Genomic DNA, 20878 nt, shown 5'->3' on the forward strand with positions numbered 1-20878 from the left:
AATCTCATATACCGAAAGACTGAAAGAGTCACATAAAACAAAATATTAAAAATTTGATTTCCATGCTCAAACCGGAGTATTATTGTACATTATTATGACATATATATATATATATATATATATATATATATAAAACAAATTAATATTAAAAATAAAAGTGGCAAAATTAGAAATAATTATATTATTATATAATAAAAAAAAGACAGCTCGGTGCACAAAGCTCCTACATATGTGGAGTTCAGAGAAGGTACAAATTCTAATGAGTTTATAGTACCCATTCTTATCCTACATTTTAACAAGATGTTGTTTTCACACCTTGACCCGTGAACTGTAAGTCACACGGCGACAACCTTACTATATATGGTATAATAATATTATTATTATTATAACATTGTAATAATATCACGCAAACACTATTATGATATCCACAATAATAAATTATTTTTAGGGAGAGAATATAAGGACTATGGCAAGAAGGCCCTAGGCACAAGTTAGGTCATACCGCATCTCCTGATTCTGCAGCCAAATTACAAGTCCCTTGTGGGGGGACATATTTAGATAAACAATGTACTGATGAATATAAGGAGCTAGAGGACATCGGTAGCAGTTAATAAAAGGTTCAGAGCAAGTTACTCAAAAAAGGAAGTAGATACAGTACCAGTCTAATAAAAGAGCTAGATACTGGTTTAAGGAACTCCCCAAAGTCAAATGGCAATTGGGTGTACCTAATTTTACGTTAAAGGCTTTGAGTCAAGACATGCACCAATCAAGGCTTCTTAATTTCTATATGCCGTTTCCCTACCAAGCTTCCAACTTACCAATGTCAACCGAAGCAATTCCTCACAATGTTCCAACCATAGTTGGGGAAGGAGAAAAACAAGGCAGCATTCATTATTGATCTCTGATAAAAATTCGATAGATTGATATTTCTGTGGGTGATACAATCATGACAACAATACACTGAATGTGTACTTACAAAAACAATGGATGGAGTTCGGCTTATTTGGAAACAGCTAAACCCAAGGCGCGGAAAAATGAACAAGAAAACAGAGAATGACAACAACAATTCAATCAAACCAGGAACCCTCCAATAATAAGTCCTGCTGTTTAAACTATCGCACAGGAACCCACTGAGATTTTTGGCCTCCTTATATGGAAAAAATCTTCCAATAGTTGAAGAAAAAAATTATTCCCAAATAAATCTTCTCATCACGGATGAATTGGCAATTAGGGTAGCTATTTTGTACTTAGTTCAGTTAGGTCAATGTAGTTGCATACAATCATCTGCGGATTAAATAGCATCCAGTCCAGCAAGCTTGCGCAGCTTCTCACAAAGCACAAAAGTAATTGTAGTTTGCGGACCCAATCTAGCGAAGATTGCAAAACCCCTGAAAAAAATTCAAAGTTAACAGCCTCCGAAAATAATAATAAACACATTAAGAATAAGCCAATCAGCTTGTCATTGCTTTAGTTCTCTAACCATCCTAGAAATCATAAAGCATTGTGATGCTGCAATAATAGACAGTGCCAACGCTAAGAGGAGTAAGAGTAATGTATCAGAAAAATTTTGAAAATTTTTCCAGAACAAGGGATAAGTGAATACACCCCCCAAACAAAGCATGAATAACCTGTGCATGGAATCTCACCCTTTGTAAAGTGACTTAGAACCTTCTGTAAGCATAACCTGAAATCACAAGCTATGAACATATTAGATAAGAAAAAAGAGTAGCTAGGTATAGCATATATGCACGTTTAATTTTTTTCTAATTTGTAAGTACTGAAAAAGCCAATTTTCCATGAAAAGTGATGAAGGTTCACAGTATGTCTTATTTACAAACAAATTGGGGCTCCACCAAACCACAGAGGGGCCAGCCCAATGCAGACATGGTGTGAATGCCCAAGTAGGCAAACAAGTTTGGGTAGGGCAACTCAAGGTCCAGTTTAAAGCAATCCATGTTTCTCATGTTTCACCATATGGATTACCTATCTTTCGGTTTCCTCCCGCAATTTTAAAATCTTTGAGAAAATGGTTCAGAAATCAGCCAAAAAGACTAACTTTGACTGCCTTGACTGGACTCCTTGGTATCGGTTAGGACCCAAATTTGAATAGCAGGCAGGAAATGGTGTGAGCTTTCAATCTGATAGATGAGATGCCTTTCATAGTCCCATGTGGGCCCCACAAAAAAATGTTTAAGGCTAAGGCTACATTTGGATTGTGGTATTTCTCTTCCTTGGGACAGAATATAATAAGATGAGAATGTAGAACAAATTATTTAGTGTACAATAATTTAGGGAAAAAAGTCACCCACGCAAAAGCTTGTGTTATTCCATCCAAGATGGAATAATAAAACTCTCATAATGAAATTTGGGAATAGTCATTCCTTGCCTGTTCTATGTTATTATGATGACTACATATCTTCTTTCGTAAGTTTTGAAATCTTCATATTATGATCAAATGTAATCCCCAAGTCTTAAAACCTGGCTCGTACATATCTCACATTTTCTTATGCAAAACTTCAACAATTATTTGTTTTTGATAATCCGGAGACTTCAACCACCATCACGTAATACCTCAAGGGGGAATCAAACCTTAGATTTTGGGATCACCAAAGTCACAAGTCGCCCTTACCACTTGAGCTAGCCCTGCTGGGCAACTTCAACAATAATTTGGCTATATTGGCTAATGCACAAAAGAAAGACTGGCAAAAATTTATTAGAAAACTTCAACCTAAGAAACAACTCGAATCTGTGAGATAATTGCAGAAAACTAGCCAAAATAGTTGACGACAAATAGCAAATGAATCTCTCTTAGCAAAAAGAGTTAAATGAATATTCAATCATGTGGAAATCAGTCATGCATGTTTCTTAAGAGTCCGGAGAGTAAAAATGGAACTAGATCATGGTTGCATATTGCATAAGACGATGGGATCATGTTCCCAACCCTTTGCCCAAAGAAAGTGTGAGATGAGGGTACTAAAAAAAAGCTTGACTATTAGTGACAATTAATGTTTTAAAAGGTGAAGGTGTAAAGCAAGGCATTTTAACCCTTAAGAGGCAAGGCATGAGCCTTAAGGCGTTGGGGTGTAAGCCTTTTGAGAATTTGTTTTTAAGATAAAAATATGTAAATAAATTATATGTACTATAAAAATAAAGGAAAAATTAAGAAAACCACAAATATAATGTAAAAAAGAAAAAGGACAAAAGACACTAACCTCTCCTAAGGTTTGCCCAAAAGACAATGACCCCCCCTCCCTGAGGTTTCAAAAATTCCGAGGATCTCTCCGAACCTCCCCTAACCTAAGATTTGTACAAAAAAAATAACACAAACCTCCCCTTACATTTTTCAAAAAGACAAGTTTTTTTAGGAGAAGTCTATCCCTTTTTGGCAAACCTCACGGGAGGTTTGTGACATTTTTGAAACCTCAATGGAGGTTTGTGGCATTTTTGAAATCTCAAGAGAAGTCTCCATCTTTTCGTCAAACCTCAGGGGAGGTGAGTGTCTTTTGTCCAAAGAAAAATTAGATATATTTTGCAAACTAGTTGTTGGCCATTCAAAAATTGTTTACTTCAACACGTGACTAAAATCATGACAAGATAGTTATACTATTATAAAGTTCAAACTATTTTCATAATCTCAGATACAACTCTCAGTTATTTTGCAAAGGTTGAGGTTCAAGAGTTTTAGAAATCAACTCATATATATTATGACATTGCTTTTATATAAAACATGTAGTTAAAATTTTCTAACCAGTTCTAATTTGAGAATCACACACCAAAAATGCATAAGCCTCAACTAAAAAGGTGCAAAAGGCATGCCTTTTGAAAAAATGTGTAAGCCTCAACAGGTAATGCGTCAGCCTTATTGGAATTCGGTATTTTAGATTGAGCCTCAAGGTGTTTTAGGCATGCCTTCCCTTGAGGCTAGCCTCGATTGAACCTTTTAGAACACTCTAACAATCAAAACTGTCACTGATACTTATTAGTGATGGATCCACAACTGCAACTGCTGTTACTAATAAAGGCATCACTAATAGATTTACCAAATCCTCACTAAAAGTAACTATTAGTTACAGTGTCTAAACCATCAGTAATAACTCTTTTCAGTGATAAAAAAAAATTCCTCATTAATAACCACCTATTAGTGACTGATTCAAAACATTCGTTACAATTAGAATCTGTAACCACTAGTTGGTTATTAGTGACTATAGTGGGTTACTAGTGACGCTTCTTCAAGGGTCATTAATTCTTAGTTTCTTACTAACTAAAAGTCAGGTTTTTTTATTGGAGAAAGCATAGGAATTCCAATCTCCAACAGAAGTTACAAAATTTGCACATTACTTGACATGAATTACATATACGACAAGAGCTGTCAGCTTAACTTGGGGGACAAATGGCTGTCAAAATGTCTTTGTGCCCAATAACAATGCTTAATTAATTTCGGATAAAAAACCCTACTTACGAAACAGCTTATCATCACCAAAAATTCATAAACACTCTCCAGTTTAAAAGGTCTCAACCTCCCCTGAATGCAAATCCAACTCATGTGCATTTTTTCCCCTCACCTAAACCGAATAAACCTAAGTCGACTGTAACTGCTTGGTAAAACATAATGATAATTCAAGTAATAAAAATCAAATAAACAAGGGAAGAGCCAAATCAAGCTAAAATCAGAAGCCAATACCTGGTATGCACAATGAAATCCATTTTGGTAGCCTCTAACTCTTTTAGACTCTCGCTGCAACATTAGACGTGTTTTAATCATGTCTATTGGTGCAGTTATGAGGGTACTCAATATGCCTGCCACCGTACTTGAGCTTCATTGACATACAAAACACAATCATCATAGGAACTAATGAAACTTGCAGTAAAATGAAAAAAAAAAACTTGGCAGACATGTTCACTTACAACAGGATTGCCAGCATTTTTCTACTAATCAAAAGATAAAAAAGTCTCCAGAATATTTTCAACATATTAAACAGCATTCTAAATACTAGAATGTATTGCTGGTCACCCAAGAGAAAACATCATCTAATTAGGTTCAAGCAACTGGGTAAGCCTGTTGATGCAAAACAATTTTTTTAATATTTAATAATACCTGATAAAATGCATCTACAAGGTTGTATCTAAGTACAAAAGGTAGAAAAAAATTATCAAAGTCTAATTGTACATTATATTATATTTTTCTTCACTTTAAATCATTATAATATTATTTCATCTTTCAGTCAAATGTCGATCCATATTTCATAATCCTTTGGCCTACAATCTTTTATGATTAATACTTTCTATGAGGAGTTTTGGGTTTCAAAACCACTAGTTCAATTTGCAATAGCTAATGATAAAGAGAAAAAATAAATCATAAGAACAATAATAGTGGCAGTGGCAGCAGCAGCAGAAGTAGGAGACTAGGAGCTGTGCCATACATGAGATGTAGAGGAAATCCTTCTTCAAGAGGTGTCCACCTTATCAAAAGCTGCATCAAACAATTCAAATAATTTAATAGAGTACAGAGATAAAACAAAAAACAAAAAATTATATGCACTTTTAATACTGCCAACTGAACAAAATCATACTACTCAGAAACTGTAGAAATTACTTCATGAAGTCAAAAATAGCAAGCTTAGAACTTGACCCGCTTGGATTCATCATACGTTGCCAGTTGTGATGCTGTCAAAGCAGCAGCTCTGGTCATAGCAGGGCCAACACCCTTCCAGAGAGCTCTTATTCCCTCTTCCGAAGCAATTTTGCGCATTTCTCCAATTGCTCCTCCACGTAAACTTGAATTCATCTGCAAACGCACCTGGTGAAAGCAAAACAAATCCTAAGACCAAACGCAAAAGAAGCGTTGAAAAAAAAAAACATAAAAAAAAAGAGCATACCTTCAGAACTTCTATTGGGTTGGTCAGTGCAGTTGCAGCAGCACCAGAAAATGCCCCAGAAGCAATTTTAATCAAGATATTGGTGGAACCAAAAGCCCATTCGTAGACGTACTTTGATGGTTCATACAAACCCAGACGGAGGCCTCCATAAAGTACTGACCTAGCCAATGACGGTGTCAATCCCAAATACAAAGACCCAAGGCCTTCCTTTTTCACTAATTGAACAAAAATCCGTCCCTGTGCATATCCAAGTGTAAGTGTACCAAGGCCAAACTGCAATTTAATCTGATAAAGTAGATCATGATGATAGAAATGACGTTAAAGCTTAATAAAGTACCATTCCAGTTAGAGGGCCCTTCTGGCCAATAAGTTGCATTTGCAGCCGAACTTTGAGAACATCTGCATCCCAATAATATGAAATTATTTTGAAACATTTATTTTTGTTTAATTTTTCATTGATTAGTCTATCCTTCAGCAAATTTTTGGTTTAAGGTCATTTTTCATGTCTTTATCTTTTTCAGATGGGATGCCCTCATGCTCGTTGCAAGCTCATAATTTTTTTTAAAGAAGAAGGTAAGAAATATATATTAGCTCAAGTGGAAAAAAGAGTACAACATGAGACAAGCTTAAGCATTAAGGTTGCTCAATCAATGACAACAGCTATTAATATACAAAAGATTACATTGGGTAATAGAATCAATATAAGGAGTATCATACTCAAAAACAGCTGGCGTTATGTGACCTCCAAACATGATAAATCAAAGCTGCCCAAGCCAATTGATTTTTGACAGCAGAAGTGAAGAATCCAGAGAAGACAGCCAAGTGATTTCTCATTCCCAGCTAGGGAAAGATCTAGGAGTCTTGAAGACACAATCAAAGAACAAGTGATATCTAATTTCAGGGTAACTCTTGCAAAAGATGCAGCCAGGATTAAAGGAATCATTCCAAGTAGCCAGCTTAACAAGTGTGGCTAGCCTGCTTAGGGCTGCTTGCCAACATATGAAGGCATGCCCCTAGGGATTCTTTGCTTGAACCAGATCGAGAAGTGCCAGTTAACATGAGCAGGCCGTGTTACAAGAGAAGACACCAGGCCGTGTTACCTGTGCATTGAGATTTTGAACAGGATCATGACTTAGCATGCACGGATGGTAAGTACGCTATGGAAGCCACGAGAAACTTGAAGCAAATATGACTTGGCTTAATCCATGGAAGTAGAAGAGTAAAATGATAAAGGCAATCCAGATTTTCTGTTGTAATTTGCATTTAGTCTTGATTGTATTTGCATGTCTCATAAGATATGATGGGAAGCTCAAAATGACATATAGATCCTAGGATGCATGTTTTTCATGACATATTCATATGCACTTGTCCTAGGTTGGATCGGCATTTTAGAGGCTAAATAATAGGGAACTCGTCGACTAGTCCCTTGACCTAGTCGACGAATGTATGAAGGCCACTCGTCGACAAATGCATGTTCCCGTCAACGATAAAATAACGAGACCCTAATTTTCTTAGATAGTCCCGTCGACGATCAAGTGTAGGAAACTCGTCAACAAGTGTGTCCACTCGTCAATGAGTCCGTCAAGCCGACTGACGCTCTTGCGCGTAATCGGCGAATTATTTTTTAATTAAAATATCTTTTAATGATCCAACTATCAGAAAACGTCTAGATGCCGAAAGTACTTATAAATATCAACCCTAAAACATAGTTTACAAGCTTTTGCCTACAATCTATCGCATTTAGACATCTTTGGGCATTCTCTCAGTTTTCAAAGAGCATTCACATACATATCTTGCAAGCATCTTTGGTATTGAGGTTTGTTAAACAAGTTTTATCTTTGAGCATTCAGATCTTCATCTCAAAAGTTTTTCTTCTCTCATATTTTTATATTTAATATTTTATTGAGAGCAAGAACCCTAGGTTTCCAGACATCCATTGTTTGAAAAATATTTTGAGAAAAGTTTTATACTAAGGCTTAAATCTTTGAAGCATTCACTTTTATACTTTTACTCAGATTTTCTACTATCTTATTTTTGCAAAAGCTAGCTTTGAGCAAACCCTAGATTCTCCAACACATATTATTTAAAAAAACAATGTTTGGAGATATATCTTATTGGACTTAGATCTTTGAAGAAATTCATTATACAAATTTTTATAGAAAGATCATATTTTTTATTACAAAAATCATATTGAGAAAAACACATCTACTCCATTGAGCTTCATGTTATATCTTGTGAGAGTGTTTAGGATTTCACTTGTACACATTAGCTTGTTGAGAAGCATCTGAGTGTATCCGAAAATTTTATTCATCTATTGCATTTAAGGTTCAGGTTGTGAACCAGGGTGAGGTAGTTATGCCTCGTGAGCAGCGGATTAGGAGGAAATTGTACCTCTTGTAAGCAGCAGATTAGGAGGAAGTTACGCCTCTTGTAAGCAGCGGATTGTAACGGGAAGCTCCTTCCCAGTTTAAGGAGCGGAATAGTGGAATCTTTGCCCAAGGCGAGGACGTAGGCCGAGTTTGGCCAAACCTCGTAAAAAATTGTGTTTGCGTCTCTCTTCCCTTATCTCACTTTAATTTCCACTCGCGTTTAATTATTTGTATATTGTTTATGTATTAAATATTTATTACATTTGTGAGTGATCGGGTAATATTGGTTGTTTGACAAAGCCACACTTTGAAATTGCTAATTTGTGTAATACTGAATTGTTTGTCATCTAACCCGTGATTGTGTGGTTGCACTTTTTCAAAATTAGGAGTTAAAGACTAAGATTTTTTAAAATACCCAATTCACCCCCACCCCCCTCTCTCTTGGGATTACACCTAAATTAAATTTGGTATCGGAGTCTCGTTACATTAGACTTAACCGTTTTTGTAAAAGATCACGATGGCTTATGTTGGTGTATCTCCATTCGGTGAGGGGAGATCTTATTCTAGTCCTCCAATATTTTGCAGTGAAAATTTTTCGGTTTGGAAACTAAAAATAAGTAACCTTATAAAATCAATGGATTGGAGGGCCTGGCAAGTAATCGTTAAAGGAATTAATATGCCATTGACTAAAACATAACATGCATGCAAATTCAAATGTCATGGATATGTTATATCGTGCGTTAGATTCTAATGTTTTTCGTAATATCATGACATATCAAAATGCAAAGGAGATATGGGATGAGCTTGACAAGAGATATGGAGAGACCAAGAAAGAAGTGACCACCACTCCTGAGACTTCACGCTCAAACGGGCAAGAAGTGGTAATTCATGAACAAATTGCATTAGTCAATGAAGAGGTACATATATCTCAACCTATTTTAGTAAATGATTTATTTACTGATTCATGTGATGATTTCTGCGATAAATCTTATGAAAAATCATGTGATGAATCCTGCGTTACATCATGTAATGAATCATCTGACATCTCTTGTGACAATATTGTTATTGATGCATGCAATGATTCATGTGATACATATTGAGAAAATTCTTGTGATGAATCATCTGTTGTACTTAATGAGGAAATCATGCCTTCTTGCAAACAACTAGAAATTGCTTTATCTGAAATGCATAATCTTCTAGTTAATATTCCTAAGAGGAAAAAGTTCTTGAAAAATGAAAGTAAACGGTTGGCAAAAGAATTAAAAGGTCTAAAAGAATATCATGCCATGCTAGAAAAGAAAAAGATTGAGCAGGTGTTGAAAATCACCAGCTTGGAGAGAGAAATAGGTGAGTATTCTAAAAGTACACCAAAAGCCAAAAATGAAAAGAGTAATCATGATAAATCCTTAGGAGTTAAAAAGAAAAATCCTGTCAAAAAGAATTCAGGCTCATCAAATAAATTCCATGATCATTTATATGCCTCATCTACTAAAAATAGGCTTAATAAGAAAATTCTTTCACGTGTAAATAACGTATGTTCATATTTTGAAAAATCAGGACACATTAAAGGTGCTTATGCAAGGATAGAAAATTAGTATGGGTTGTCATGAAGACGCCCTTCTGGACCAAAGAAAGAATGAGTTCCAAAGGGAATTACAAAATCACTTAATTCTTCCTTAGTTCTTAGGATTAGTTATAGGGGGTAGTGATGACTAATAGGCTTGGGAAGTGGTATGTGCTAATGAAAAATCTTAGTATACACATTCATCATGCTAAGATTCTTAGAAGAAAATTAAACCAATATGAAAATTCAAGTAATATGTTCAATCTGAACCAAATACATAGGTATCATAATGATTGGATAAATATGAAATTATTATCTTGAATTATATCTCAGAAGCAAGCTCGAATTAAATCCACTTCCAAATGGACAAGACATCATTGCTAGGAGAATAATCTTTTAAATGACTGACCAATCCTTAAAATATGAAAATCTAAAGGTAAGCATACGTTGCCCATTGCACAAGACTAAGTTTTAGGAAATTAAACATGCTAAATATCATCTAATCCTAAAATCATCTTAGAAGCCTTAAATCATTGATCAAAATTTAGGCATCACTCTAGCCATAAGCACTATTAATTATAATTTCCTATTATGTTAGTGCTCATTCAAAGACATCCTTCTTCAATCAAATTAGGGACATCCACTACGGGAGTCGAGTTTCTCATCTAGTTAAATCAAAATATTCCCTTCGTACTAAAATTGTAACATATCCCTAATTTTGATTCATCTTCTCCATGGAAAATCTCTACAAACTACGATCACATTTGGTAAAGTTTTTCCATCCGTTGGTTCGTATCCTTGTTCAAAATTGTGGTCCTATTCAAAGGATAACCTCCAACCGTGGTTGATTGGAAATCAGCAATGAGCTATGCTTAAGAAAGAATTAATATTTCTAAATGCTATTTGTCTAAATAGTTTGGACATATTCACTTGCATAAACATATCTTGAATATGGTCCATTCGTAATCCTCCCAAATACTTTTATGAACTCAATCATAAATTATTTTCTAAGAGTATTTGTATGCAACCCTTTCACACATTAAGATTCATAAGAAAAGAGGCAAAATAGGCTTAGTGCTCTTAAATGAATATTCATTGTGACCTTTTGGTCCGTTAAGCCTAAGAATTCAAAGCCAAGTTTAAATCTCTGAAAATCTTAGAGCTCTTGGCTAAGAAAATAAAGAATGATGAGAAAATAAAAGGCATAAGATAATAAAGAATCATAATGAATAACTCAAGGGGAGCATATATCTTTCATGGCCATATAAATTTAAATGCTCTCATATCATTTATGCCCATATAATTACAGCACTGCAGCACACTATCCAAAATTCAATAAATGATAAAATTTCTTTGATGGATAGTTTATGTTGCACGAACTATTATTGAGCCATATTGACTATCTTGAGTTGATTATCTACTGAAATGCAAGCTTGCATTGAATGCCACTTGCATGGCTGATGCAATAATGTGTATTGCATGCTGGTAAATACTCTAGGTTGTTGCATGCTTTATATGAATTATTTGTCGAAAACAACCAGATTTCAAAGCAGGTTTTATGGGAAAATGTTCAATTTATAGACGGCATGCTACCGAGATTTTGTTAGAATTTTTCCAAAATTAAACCATATGCTAAGATGATTATGATAAAATAAATGCTAAAATATTTTTGAAAGAATGAATGAAAACTAAGATATTAAATTTCATCCTTACATAATCATCGCATATTCAAGGGAGCTGAGCTCCATTCCTATAGAAAGAATATAAAAGACTCATATGCATCACACACATTCAGCTTCTTGAATATTGAGGCTCTTCTAAAAACCCGGAAAATCCTATCCTGTGCTTAAATTTCTATGAGTTCATATGGATTGTTCTTGGCTATGAACATTTTTTTGTATGCATTAATATGTATTATGTATTTTCTGATGCATTGTGGCCTACAAGGACAACTATACTGATCGGGGATAAATATAGTTGATAAATATTCAGTATAGTTGTGTAGAAAGTTTCAGAACGATTGCTTATACTAGTTCGCACTCTAAATGAAATTAATCCTTGATTAGCATAAGTAGTTCATTGCATCTAAGCTAGGATTCAAATCAATAGGGGGAGCATCTAGAAATAAATTTCTATCTTATTATGCTCACCAATATGTTTGGCTTAGATATGTTTTTTTTTTTAATACACAGTGGCATGTGCTTAATTATGATAATTTGATTAAATACTTAGCCACATACACTTTGGATTAACCATTTAAACTTGAATTTGAATTATCTGATCATTAGGATTCACATGGTTGATCTTTCTGGTTATATTTTTTTTTAATGCTCGTAAATAATTAACAAAAAAAATGATGCTTGCTTGATCTTTTATATTTAAGTTTTTTTTTTTTTTTTTGCAAGCATCATCCCCAGTATTTATCGAAAATCATAAGGGGATTTATATTTTTATACATATATATATATATATATATTAAAAGCAAGAAATAAATTTATATATAATATATTTTATCTCTTGCTTATGTGCTTAAATGTTTTCATGACCTCTGCTTTCTTTGTGTTAAAATTTTAAGTCATGAATTTTCAATTTTTTTATGAGGGGGAGAGTTTTTCTGAGCTAAATAAAAACTGTTTCAAAAGGGGAGAGTTATCTTTTTAAAGATAAGGAATTTTTTTCAGTCAAACTTGTTTTATACCTAGCCTAGCCCTTTTGCTGATGCCAAAAGGGGGAGAGAATTGTTGAGCAAAATGACAAATATTTTATATACTTCTTGCATTTTTAAATGAGCTTTAAATTCTACATGAGATATGTGTATATGCTTTATTGCTAAATTTATATGCATATTGAGCTGAACTCAAAATTCTCAACTTGAAACATTTCATTGTCTTCTCTCTAGATATGATTGAATTACAATGTCTATTTTAAATTTACGAATTTTGCTCTTGTATTTGTCATTATCAAAAATAAGGAGATTGTTGGTTTTTTTAGTCTGATCTCTGTTTTGATTATAACAAAGCACAATTATTTTACCTGTGCATTGAAATGTTGAACAGGATCATGACTTAGCATGCACGAATGGTAAGTATGCTATAGAAGCCACGAGAAACTTGAAGCACATACAACTTGACTTAATCCAGGGAAGTAGAAGAGTAAAAGGATAAAGGCAATCCAGATTTTTAGTTGTAATTTGCATTTAGTCTTGATTGCATTTGCATGTCTCATAAGATATGATGAGAAGCTCAAAATGACATATAGACTGACCCTAGGATGCATGTTTTTCATGACATATTCATATGCACTTGTCCTAGGTTGGATCAGCATTTTAGAGGCTAAATAATAGGGAACTCGTCGACTAGTCCCCTAGCCTCGTCGACGAATGTATGACGGCCACTCGTCGACGAATGCATGTTCCTGTCGACGATAAAATACCAAGACCCTAATTTTCTCAGACAGCCACTCGTCGTTGAGTCCCCTAGCCCCGTCGACGATCGAGTGTAGGAAACTCATCAACGAGTCCGTCGGGCAAACTAACGCTCCTGCGTGTAATCAGAGAATTATTTTTTAATTAAAATATCTTTTAATGATCCAACGGTCAGAAAATGTCTAGATGCCAAAAGTACTTATAAATATCAACCCTAAAACCTAGTTTGCAAGCTTTTGCCTACAATCTATCGCATTCAGACATTTTTGGGCATCCTCTCAGTTTTCAAAGAGCATTCACATACATATCTTGCAAGCATCTTTGGTATTGAGGTTTGATAAACAAGTTTTATCTTTGAGCATTCAAATCTTCATCTCAAAAGTTTTTCTTCTCTCATACTTTCATATTTAATATTTTATTGAGAGCAAGAACCCTAGATTTCCATTGTTTGAAAAATATTTTGGGAAAAGTTTTATACTAAGGTTTAAATCTTTGAAGCATTCACTTTTATATTTTTACTCAAAGATTTTCTACTATCATAATTTTGCAAAAGCTAGCTGTGAGCAAACCCTAGATTCTCCAACACATATTATTTAAAAAATCAATTTTTGGAGATATATATTATTGGGCTTGGATCTTTGAAGAAATTCATTATACATATTTTTATACAAAAATCATATTTTTTTTATTACAAACATCATATTGAGAAAAACACAACTACTCCACTGAGCTTCATGTTATATCTTGTGAGAGTGTTTAGGATTTAACTTGTACACATTAGTTTGTTGAGAAGCATTTGAGTGTATCCGAAAATTTTATTCATCTATTGTATTTACGGTTTGGGTTGTGAACCGGGGTGAGGTAGCTACACCTTGTGAGCAGCTGATTAGGAGGAAATTGTGCCTCTTATAAGCAGCAGATTAGGAGGAAGTTACGCTCCTTGTAAGCAACGGATTGTAACTGGAAGCTCCGTTCCAATTTAAGGAGCGAAATAGTGGAATCTTTGGGTAGTTTACCCAAGGCGAAAACATAGGCCGAGTTTGGCCAAACCTCGTAAAAAATTGTGTTTGCATCTCTCTTCCCTTATCTCACTTTAATTTCCGCTCGCGTTTAATTATTTGTGTATTGTTTATGTATTAAATATTTATTACATTTGTGAGTGATTGGGTAATATTGGTTGTTTGACAAAGCCACACTTTGAAATTGCTAATTTGTGTAATACTAAACTGTTTGTCACCTAGCCTGTGATTGTGTGATTGCGCTTTTTCAAAATTAGGAGTTAAAGACTAAGATTTTTTAAAATACCCAATTCACCCCCCCCTCTCTTGGGATTACACCTAAATTCACAGCATTTAATAGCAATCCCAGATCGGTACATAAATTGTGCCCTAATTTGGAAGCTAGAGGACTTAAAGGGTGCCAATTATCATAGAAAGGTATTTCTGCTTACCCACTTTGTGCCTAAAACAACAATAGGCTGATTCTCTGGCTTTAAGTATGAGCTGCTAGCTCGTATTGAAGAACCATATTTTAATTTTTTACATCATATTCCTATAGTTTAACCTAATCTATACCCATATTATACTTTAAAAAGAAAGAAGAGTGGAAGTGTGTTTCCACACACAGTTCAAGCATTCTACCTATTGGTTACACACTTTTTCGTTGCATTCCTTCACTGTATTCCTTCGAGTCTTATATGATAAAATAGTTTTTGTGTTTGTTTTCATAGTTGCTGAAGAGACCACAGCTACTCAGAATGGGGAGCGTTTCAGGTCATTGTATAGGTATGAATACAAGAACAGGGTACACTACTTAATAGGGGTGCAGTTCTTGGCGGAATAGGTTAGCAGCCACACAATTTTGGATCACTGTGTACACTTGAACCACTTATTTGCCACACTAGTCATCTCACTACAATTGCAACAAGATTTTTAAAAATCTTATTTTATTTTTATAATTTTTCAATAGGAGAAACAGCAGATAGCTAAATCACTATTATCCTTATTCAATTAAATTGCATAAATGGTAAATGACCAAGAACAATCAATTACTAAACCAATTTATTTCTTTTAATGTAAATTACTTTGCTAAATTTTTAGAAATACACTAACACTACACTCTTAAGTCAAAAAAAGTTGTTGGCTCTTTAATTAAACAAGCCAATATTACTAGTTGTAAATCCGTATTGTACAGCTTTCAAAAAGTAATACCTTCTTTAGGGATAAATGTCAACTGGGACTGTTGCCATTCCGTCCACTGCCCTAGTTAATAATTAGTAAATAAATAAAGCTTTTCCGTAAAATAAAAAAGACTGTGACTCAAAAGCATGCTCTCTCTCTCTCTCCTCTCCAACCTTCCAAATCACAGCTACCAATTGGCTTTTGAATCACTCATCTGTACTTGCACCATCAAGTACCATTCGGAGCACCAATGGAGATTTGGGCAGCTAAATCCTGCCTTACATCTCTCTAATTTGAGACAATTTCAACGGAGTTCCTTATATTATTCAAAAGATTCACTTCAAAAGCAAGTTTATAGTCAGATTTAATTCTTTTTAAAACTTTGATTTTGGTCATACGATATTTTATTTGAATGGTTAAAAAATCTGGGTCCTCACTTTTAGCAATTTCAGTCCTGACCCCCATCCATTCAGGATGCAGATCAACTGGTAATATGTTTATTCTTTTCACTCTCTCTCATTGCATCCTTTAAACAATGGGCATGTGTTTTCACAGAGTCTAAACATTTTACCAATTCGTTTCACCCTTTAATCACATCCCTTCTAGTTAGTTGGCTGCCAATGACATTGTATTTATTTGTTTCACACTCTCTCATCATATCTCTTTATGTCGCCTCTTAAAAGAACATTGTACCTATTAGTTACACACTTTTTCATCACATCCTTTAGTGTACCCATTCAAGTCTTATATAATATAGTAGTTTCTATCGTAAGTTTTCGCATTTGTCGGAAGACATCTTGTCACACACATTCTAAACATTGTACATATTTGTTTCAGAATCTTTCATCGCATCCCTTCTTTGTAACCATTTCACATTTGACATAATTTTATAATTTCATCATTTTTTTTATTTTTACTTTTTACATTTGTTGGAATGAGATGTATTAGTTGGAGAACAATAACATTGTACCTATTCCTTTCATGCTATCTCATTGCATTTCTTTACCTCTTCAAGCATGTCATAATATTAATCCTAGCCACTTTGTCTGATCCAAAATAAAAGAAACAAAGAATCTACATGAGTTTTGGTACACAGTCCAAAAATTGTATCTATTCCTTTCATACTCTTTATATCACATTCATTAATTGCACCCTTTAAAGTATAATACAATAGTTTTATTCACCTTTTTTCCATATTCACTTAAAATCGGCAAAACATTGTTCCGTTCAAGTCCAATAGGCACTTGGTACAATCCAAAGGTTTCTTTATCTATTCATTTCATATTCTTCCATCACATCTTTCACTGTACCCATTCAAGTCATATATGATGTAATAGTTTCATCATGTGTTTTCACATTCACTGAAAAATCTACACATGTTTCTCCATAAAATCCAAATATTGGATCTATTCGATTCACTCTTTTATGACATTCGTTAATAGTACCCCTTCATGTGTAATATAATAATGTAACTATAACTATAACAGTTTGTCATCTACTCTTTTTATCACATTCATTAATTGTACCCCTTCAAGTATAATATAATTGTTTTATTCACTTTTTTCCTATATTCTCTTAAAATCGGCAAAACATTGTACCATTCAAGTCCAATAGGCACTTGGTACAATCCAAAGATTTCTTTATCTATTCATTTCAAACTCTTCCATCACATCTTCTTACTGTACCCATTCAAGTCATATATGATCTAATAGTTCTATGATGTGTTTTTACATTCACTGAAACATCTACACGTGTTTCTCTACACAATCCAAATTTTGAATCTATTCGATTCACTTTTTTACAACATTCATTAATAGTAACCCTTCGTGTATTAACAATATAAATATAATAGTTTGTTATCACGTTTTTTATCATCCAATCAAAACCCAGCTGGGCAATAGCATTGTACCTATTCGTTTCATATTCTCATCGCATCCCTTCACTATATCCATTCAAAGTCCGATACAATATAAATCTAGCCACCTCATATCCTTACATATTTATTTCACACTTTCATCACATCTCTTTATTGTACCCATTCATGTTTTATGTAATATAACGGTTTTATTGCATGTTTTCGCATTTTCTGAAGAGACAATCTGTCAGTTAGGCTGCCGATAACATTTTACTGATTTATTTCACATTCTTTTACCACATCCTTTTATTGAACTCTTTCAAGTATGAAACAAATAATTCAAGTCACCACATCCATTCCAGAAGTTTTTCTTTCTGTCACGACTATTTCAGCAACAATATTAACAAATTTTTAAAAGTTCTAATGTAGTAGTGATTTAGATTACTTTTTATTGATCTATCATGGTGGATGAGTAGTATAACATTAAAAGATAAAAAAATGAGCACATATGCAATAATTTAGGCATAGTATTGGTTGAAGACAAGATATGAGAGGGGTGGCTTAGATGGTTTGGGCACTTGAAGTGCAGGCATAGTAGAGCACCTGTGAGGAGGAATGAATTAGTTATTGGTTCTAGTATGAATAAGGTAGTGAGGAAGGATTTAATAACCCTTAATTTAATAGAGGAAAATGCTCTCAATCGGGTGAATTGGCGTAAAAGGATTCATGTAGCTGACCCCACCTTGTGGGACTTATGGATTGTTGTTGTTGTTGTTGTTTTGCTATTGTTTCTATTAATCTATCATCTCATTCAATTGACAAAATAATAATGTCGTCTACTTCCAAATTCACCAAAAAGACATCCATAACATTTTACTTGTTGCTTTCAGACTCTTTCATTGCATCCCTTTATTGTAGCCCTTCAATTATGATATGATGTAATTCTAGACACTTGGTCCAATCTAAAGGTTTCTCTTTTTGCTCATGACTATTTTAGTAACAATATCAATGTGCTTAAAACTAGTTTAGTGACATCAGTGAGGTAGAATACTTTTCATTGATCTGTCATCTAATCTAATTGAAAACAATACTCATGTCGCATGTTTAGACATACGTTAAAAGAGGCAGCTTGTAAGTTGCGTTGCCTATAATATTGTGCCTATTGGTTTCAGAATCTTCATTGCATCCTTTCCCTTAGCTATACCATTTCAAATATGATATGATATAATCTAGCCATCAAGACCAATTCAAAGATTTATGTTTTGCTCAGGACTACTTCAGCATAATGTTATGTATGTTGTTTTCACACTCCTTCACTGCGCCCATTCATTGTACACCTTGAAGTATGGTATAAAATAATTCTGGTATTCCAAAGAAATAGGAAAACACACTTTCTATTTTCTACCATTAAATAAAAATTTCAAAATTACTTAAATAATTACAATGCTTGTAGTTTATTTGGAATAAAATGCTCAGACAGTCCATGCTGGTATTGATTACTTTCTAGAAACGAGAAAAAAAAAAAGTCTAATGTGAAATAAAGAACTAAACTGTACTTATTTCACATTAAAAAGTGCTAAGAGTGTACTTAATATTGAAGATTAATAACAAAATTTTAGAGAATTTGTCAAAAAAAGTATTATTGGCTTATTAAGTTTTATAATTCATTGTGTATACATTCATTTATGTGCAAGTGCCACCTTACTATTTTCCAAACATGACTACAGGTTCAAAACATTAAAATTGAACAAGTTTCTATAAAATTGATAGATTAAATATTGCGAACGACAATGTTCATTTTCTTCCAAAACAGAGGTATGGATTTTCACAAATGTGTTACTAAAGGCGCAAAAGTATTTTCCTTCAAACTTAAAAGAAAAAAAGCAGAATTATGAACCCTATTGGCCAAGGATACATAATTTCATGAGTACTAAGCACACAAATACAATGTTTCTTCTAAAATAAAATTCCCTAAAAGCTAATTTCTTCTAAAAGGTTTCTCTCTTCTCAATAGATGCTTTTTATGCTTGGAGCAACAGGAATCAATTAATCACGTCCTTCTGCATTGTTCATGGACCAAGAATTTATGGAACTTAGTCATCTGCATTGTAAATCAAAAGTCGGTCACTGCAGCTATGGTGGAAGACGAGTTGTGGGCTTGGAAAGGGACCAGATTAAAGAAGGAAGGTAGAAGATCTCTCACCCTCATCACCCTGGCTATTTTTTGGGCAGTGTGGAGAGAAAGAAATAGAAAGCCTTCGAAGGAACCATTTCTCCTATTCAATCCGTCATGGACAAAGGGTGGCTATGATCTCTAGCTGGCATTATGGGCTGATTGGAAGGGACCCCTTTGTAATCCTTGATTTTCTAGACGCTTTTCATAAAGGGTTGTTTTTCTCCTGTTGTTTTCCTTTGGACTTGGGTGGCATCCCCTTGATGCCTCTTTTTAATATCATTTCTCTTTACTGATCAAAAGACCAAAAAAAAAAAAAAAAACCACCAGTGTAGGATTTGTACATCAAATAGTTGAAAAAAAAAAAAATACAAACATTTTTTTTTTTGGTCCTACAAAACAAAATTAAGCAATTGAAACGGCAAGGAAAAGGATTAACCTAAAGGATGTGTAACGCCGGTCGCCATCGCAACAGAAATTCCACTAGTACCAAAGTGATATAAAACATGGGACGGTGAGACTGCCCAAATCCGGTGGTCATTGCCTTTCACACGTCCTGAACATTTCAGTTCACAACTCAGAATTTTCACAAAGGGAACACAACCATGAGCACAGATTATTTCCAACAACAAAAAAATTAGTACCGGGAAACGATCCCATGTTCCGTTGGCAACCAAATTGAACGGAAAAATTGAAAAGAAATTCAGAAGTTTTTTATTTATGCCAGTTGGTTCCCACGAAAATAAAGCTCAACTTAGCACCAGCCAAATATTGAGAGAGCGAGAGTCAGAGAACCTGAAATCGATGGTCTCTCCGAAGCAGAATCGCCGTCTGTCATTGCTCTCAGGCTAATGAATTAGGCATCGGAGGCTTAGAGCTGCAATTTTGCTAAACTGCCATTAGCGTTCGACCCTTCCCTCCGGGTTCTGGTTCAGGCACAGAAAACGTTTCTTGTAGGGAGCCTTACTTTTCCGACAAAAATTATGCCAAATTTGACGGCGTATTATTATTATTGCTAGCCGCGGGCACGCTGCGACCCGCGTCCTACACGGCTTTGACTGATAATTATAATTTTTAAATAATAAATAAATAAATAAAATTCAAAAATATTATTTTAGAAAAGTTTGGGGTGATTAGAGGTTTCTTTTTTGTGAATATTTATAGGTAGCTATAGGATAATTTTAAAATATATTTGGATACTTATTTTTTAAAAAAAATTATGAATAGCTATGAGGGTATTTTGGAGATATTAAAAATTAAACCAAGAATAATAGCAAGATTATTGTTGTGTTGTTACCCATATGATGTATTAGAAAGAGAATCTCTTTTCTTGGTTTATTTTTAATATTTTCAAAATGTTCATAGAATTATCATAAAAATTTCAAAAAGATCCTATAACTATTCATGTATATTTTAAAAATATATTTATAAGTATCC

General features: G+C 34.0%; 1 protein-coding gene across 4 annotated transcripts; it reads right to left on the reverse strand.

The window, feature by feature from the left end:
* Positions 1–894: 894 nt before the first annotated feature.
* On the reverse strand, positions 895–20480 carry LOC131155696 (uncharacterized). Of its 4 annotated transcripts, none has more exons than XM_058109008.1 (9): positions 20237–20480; positions 19881–19997; positions 6214–6275; positions 5877–6113; positions 5630–5797; positions 5421–5470; positions 4682–4814; positions 1647–1684; positions 895–1388 (listed from the first exon to the last, which is right to left on the reverse strand). In XM_058109008.1, exons 1-9 carry the CDS (start codon positions 20277–20279, stop codon positions 1292–1294), a joined length of 945 nt encoding a protein of 314 aa, XP_057964991.1. In that variant the 5' UTR covers positions 20280–20480; the 3' UTR covers positions 895–1291. The 4 variants fall into 4 exon arrangements, with proteins under 4 accessions (XP_057964991.1, XP_057964995.1, XP_057964992.1 ...); XM_058109011.1 differs by having other exon boundaries at positions 1278–1388; positions 1647–1697; positions 20237–20424; XM_058109012.1 differs by lacking the exon at positions 6214–6275 and having other exon boundaries at positions 5877–6031; positions 20237–20424.
* Positions 20481–20878: the final 398 nt, after the last annotated feature.

The sequence above is a fragment of the Malania oleifera genome, chromosome 5 (genome assembly GCF_029873635.1).
Source record: "Malania oleifera isolate guangnan ecotype guangnan chromosome 5, ASM2987363v1, whole genome shotgun sequence".
Classification (NCBI taxonomy): Eukaryota; Viridiplantae; Streptophyta; class Magnoliopsida; order Santalales; family Ximeniaceae; genus Malania; species Malania oleifera.

Excerpts from the sequence above, each read along its gene's own strand:
- LOC131155696 (XM_058109008.1), bottom strand. The coding sequence starts at position 20,279 with ATGACAGACGGCGATTCTGCTTCGGAGAGACCATCGATTTCAG. Across the intron at positions 4,815-5,420 it reads GGATTTCCTCTACATCTCAT|CTCAAGTACGGTGGCAGGCA; the intron begins GTATGGCACAGC and ends ATGTCAATGAAG. Across the intron at positions 1,685-4,681 it reads GATTTCATTGTGCATACCAG|GTTATGCTTACAGAAGGTTC; the intron begins GTATTGGCTTCT and ends TTGTGATTTCAG.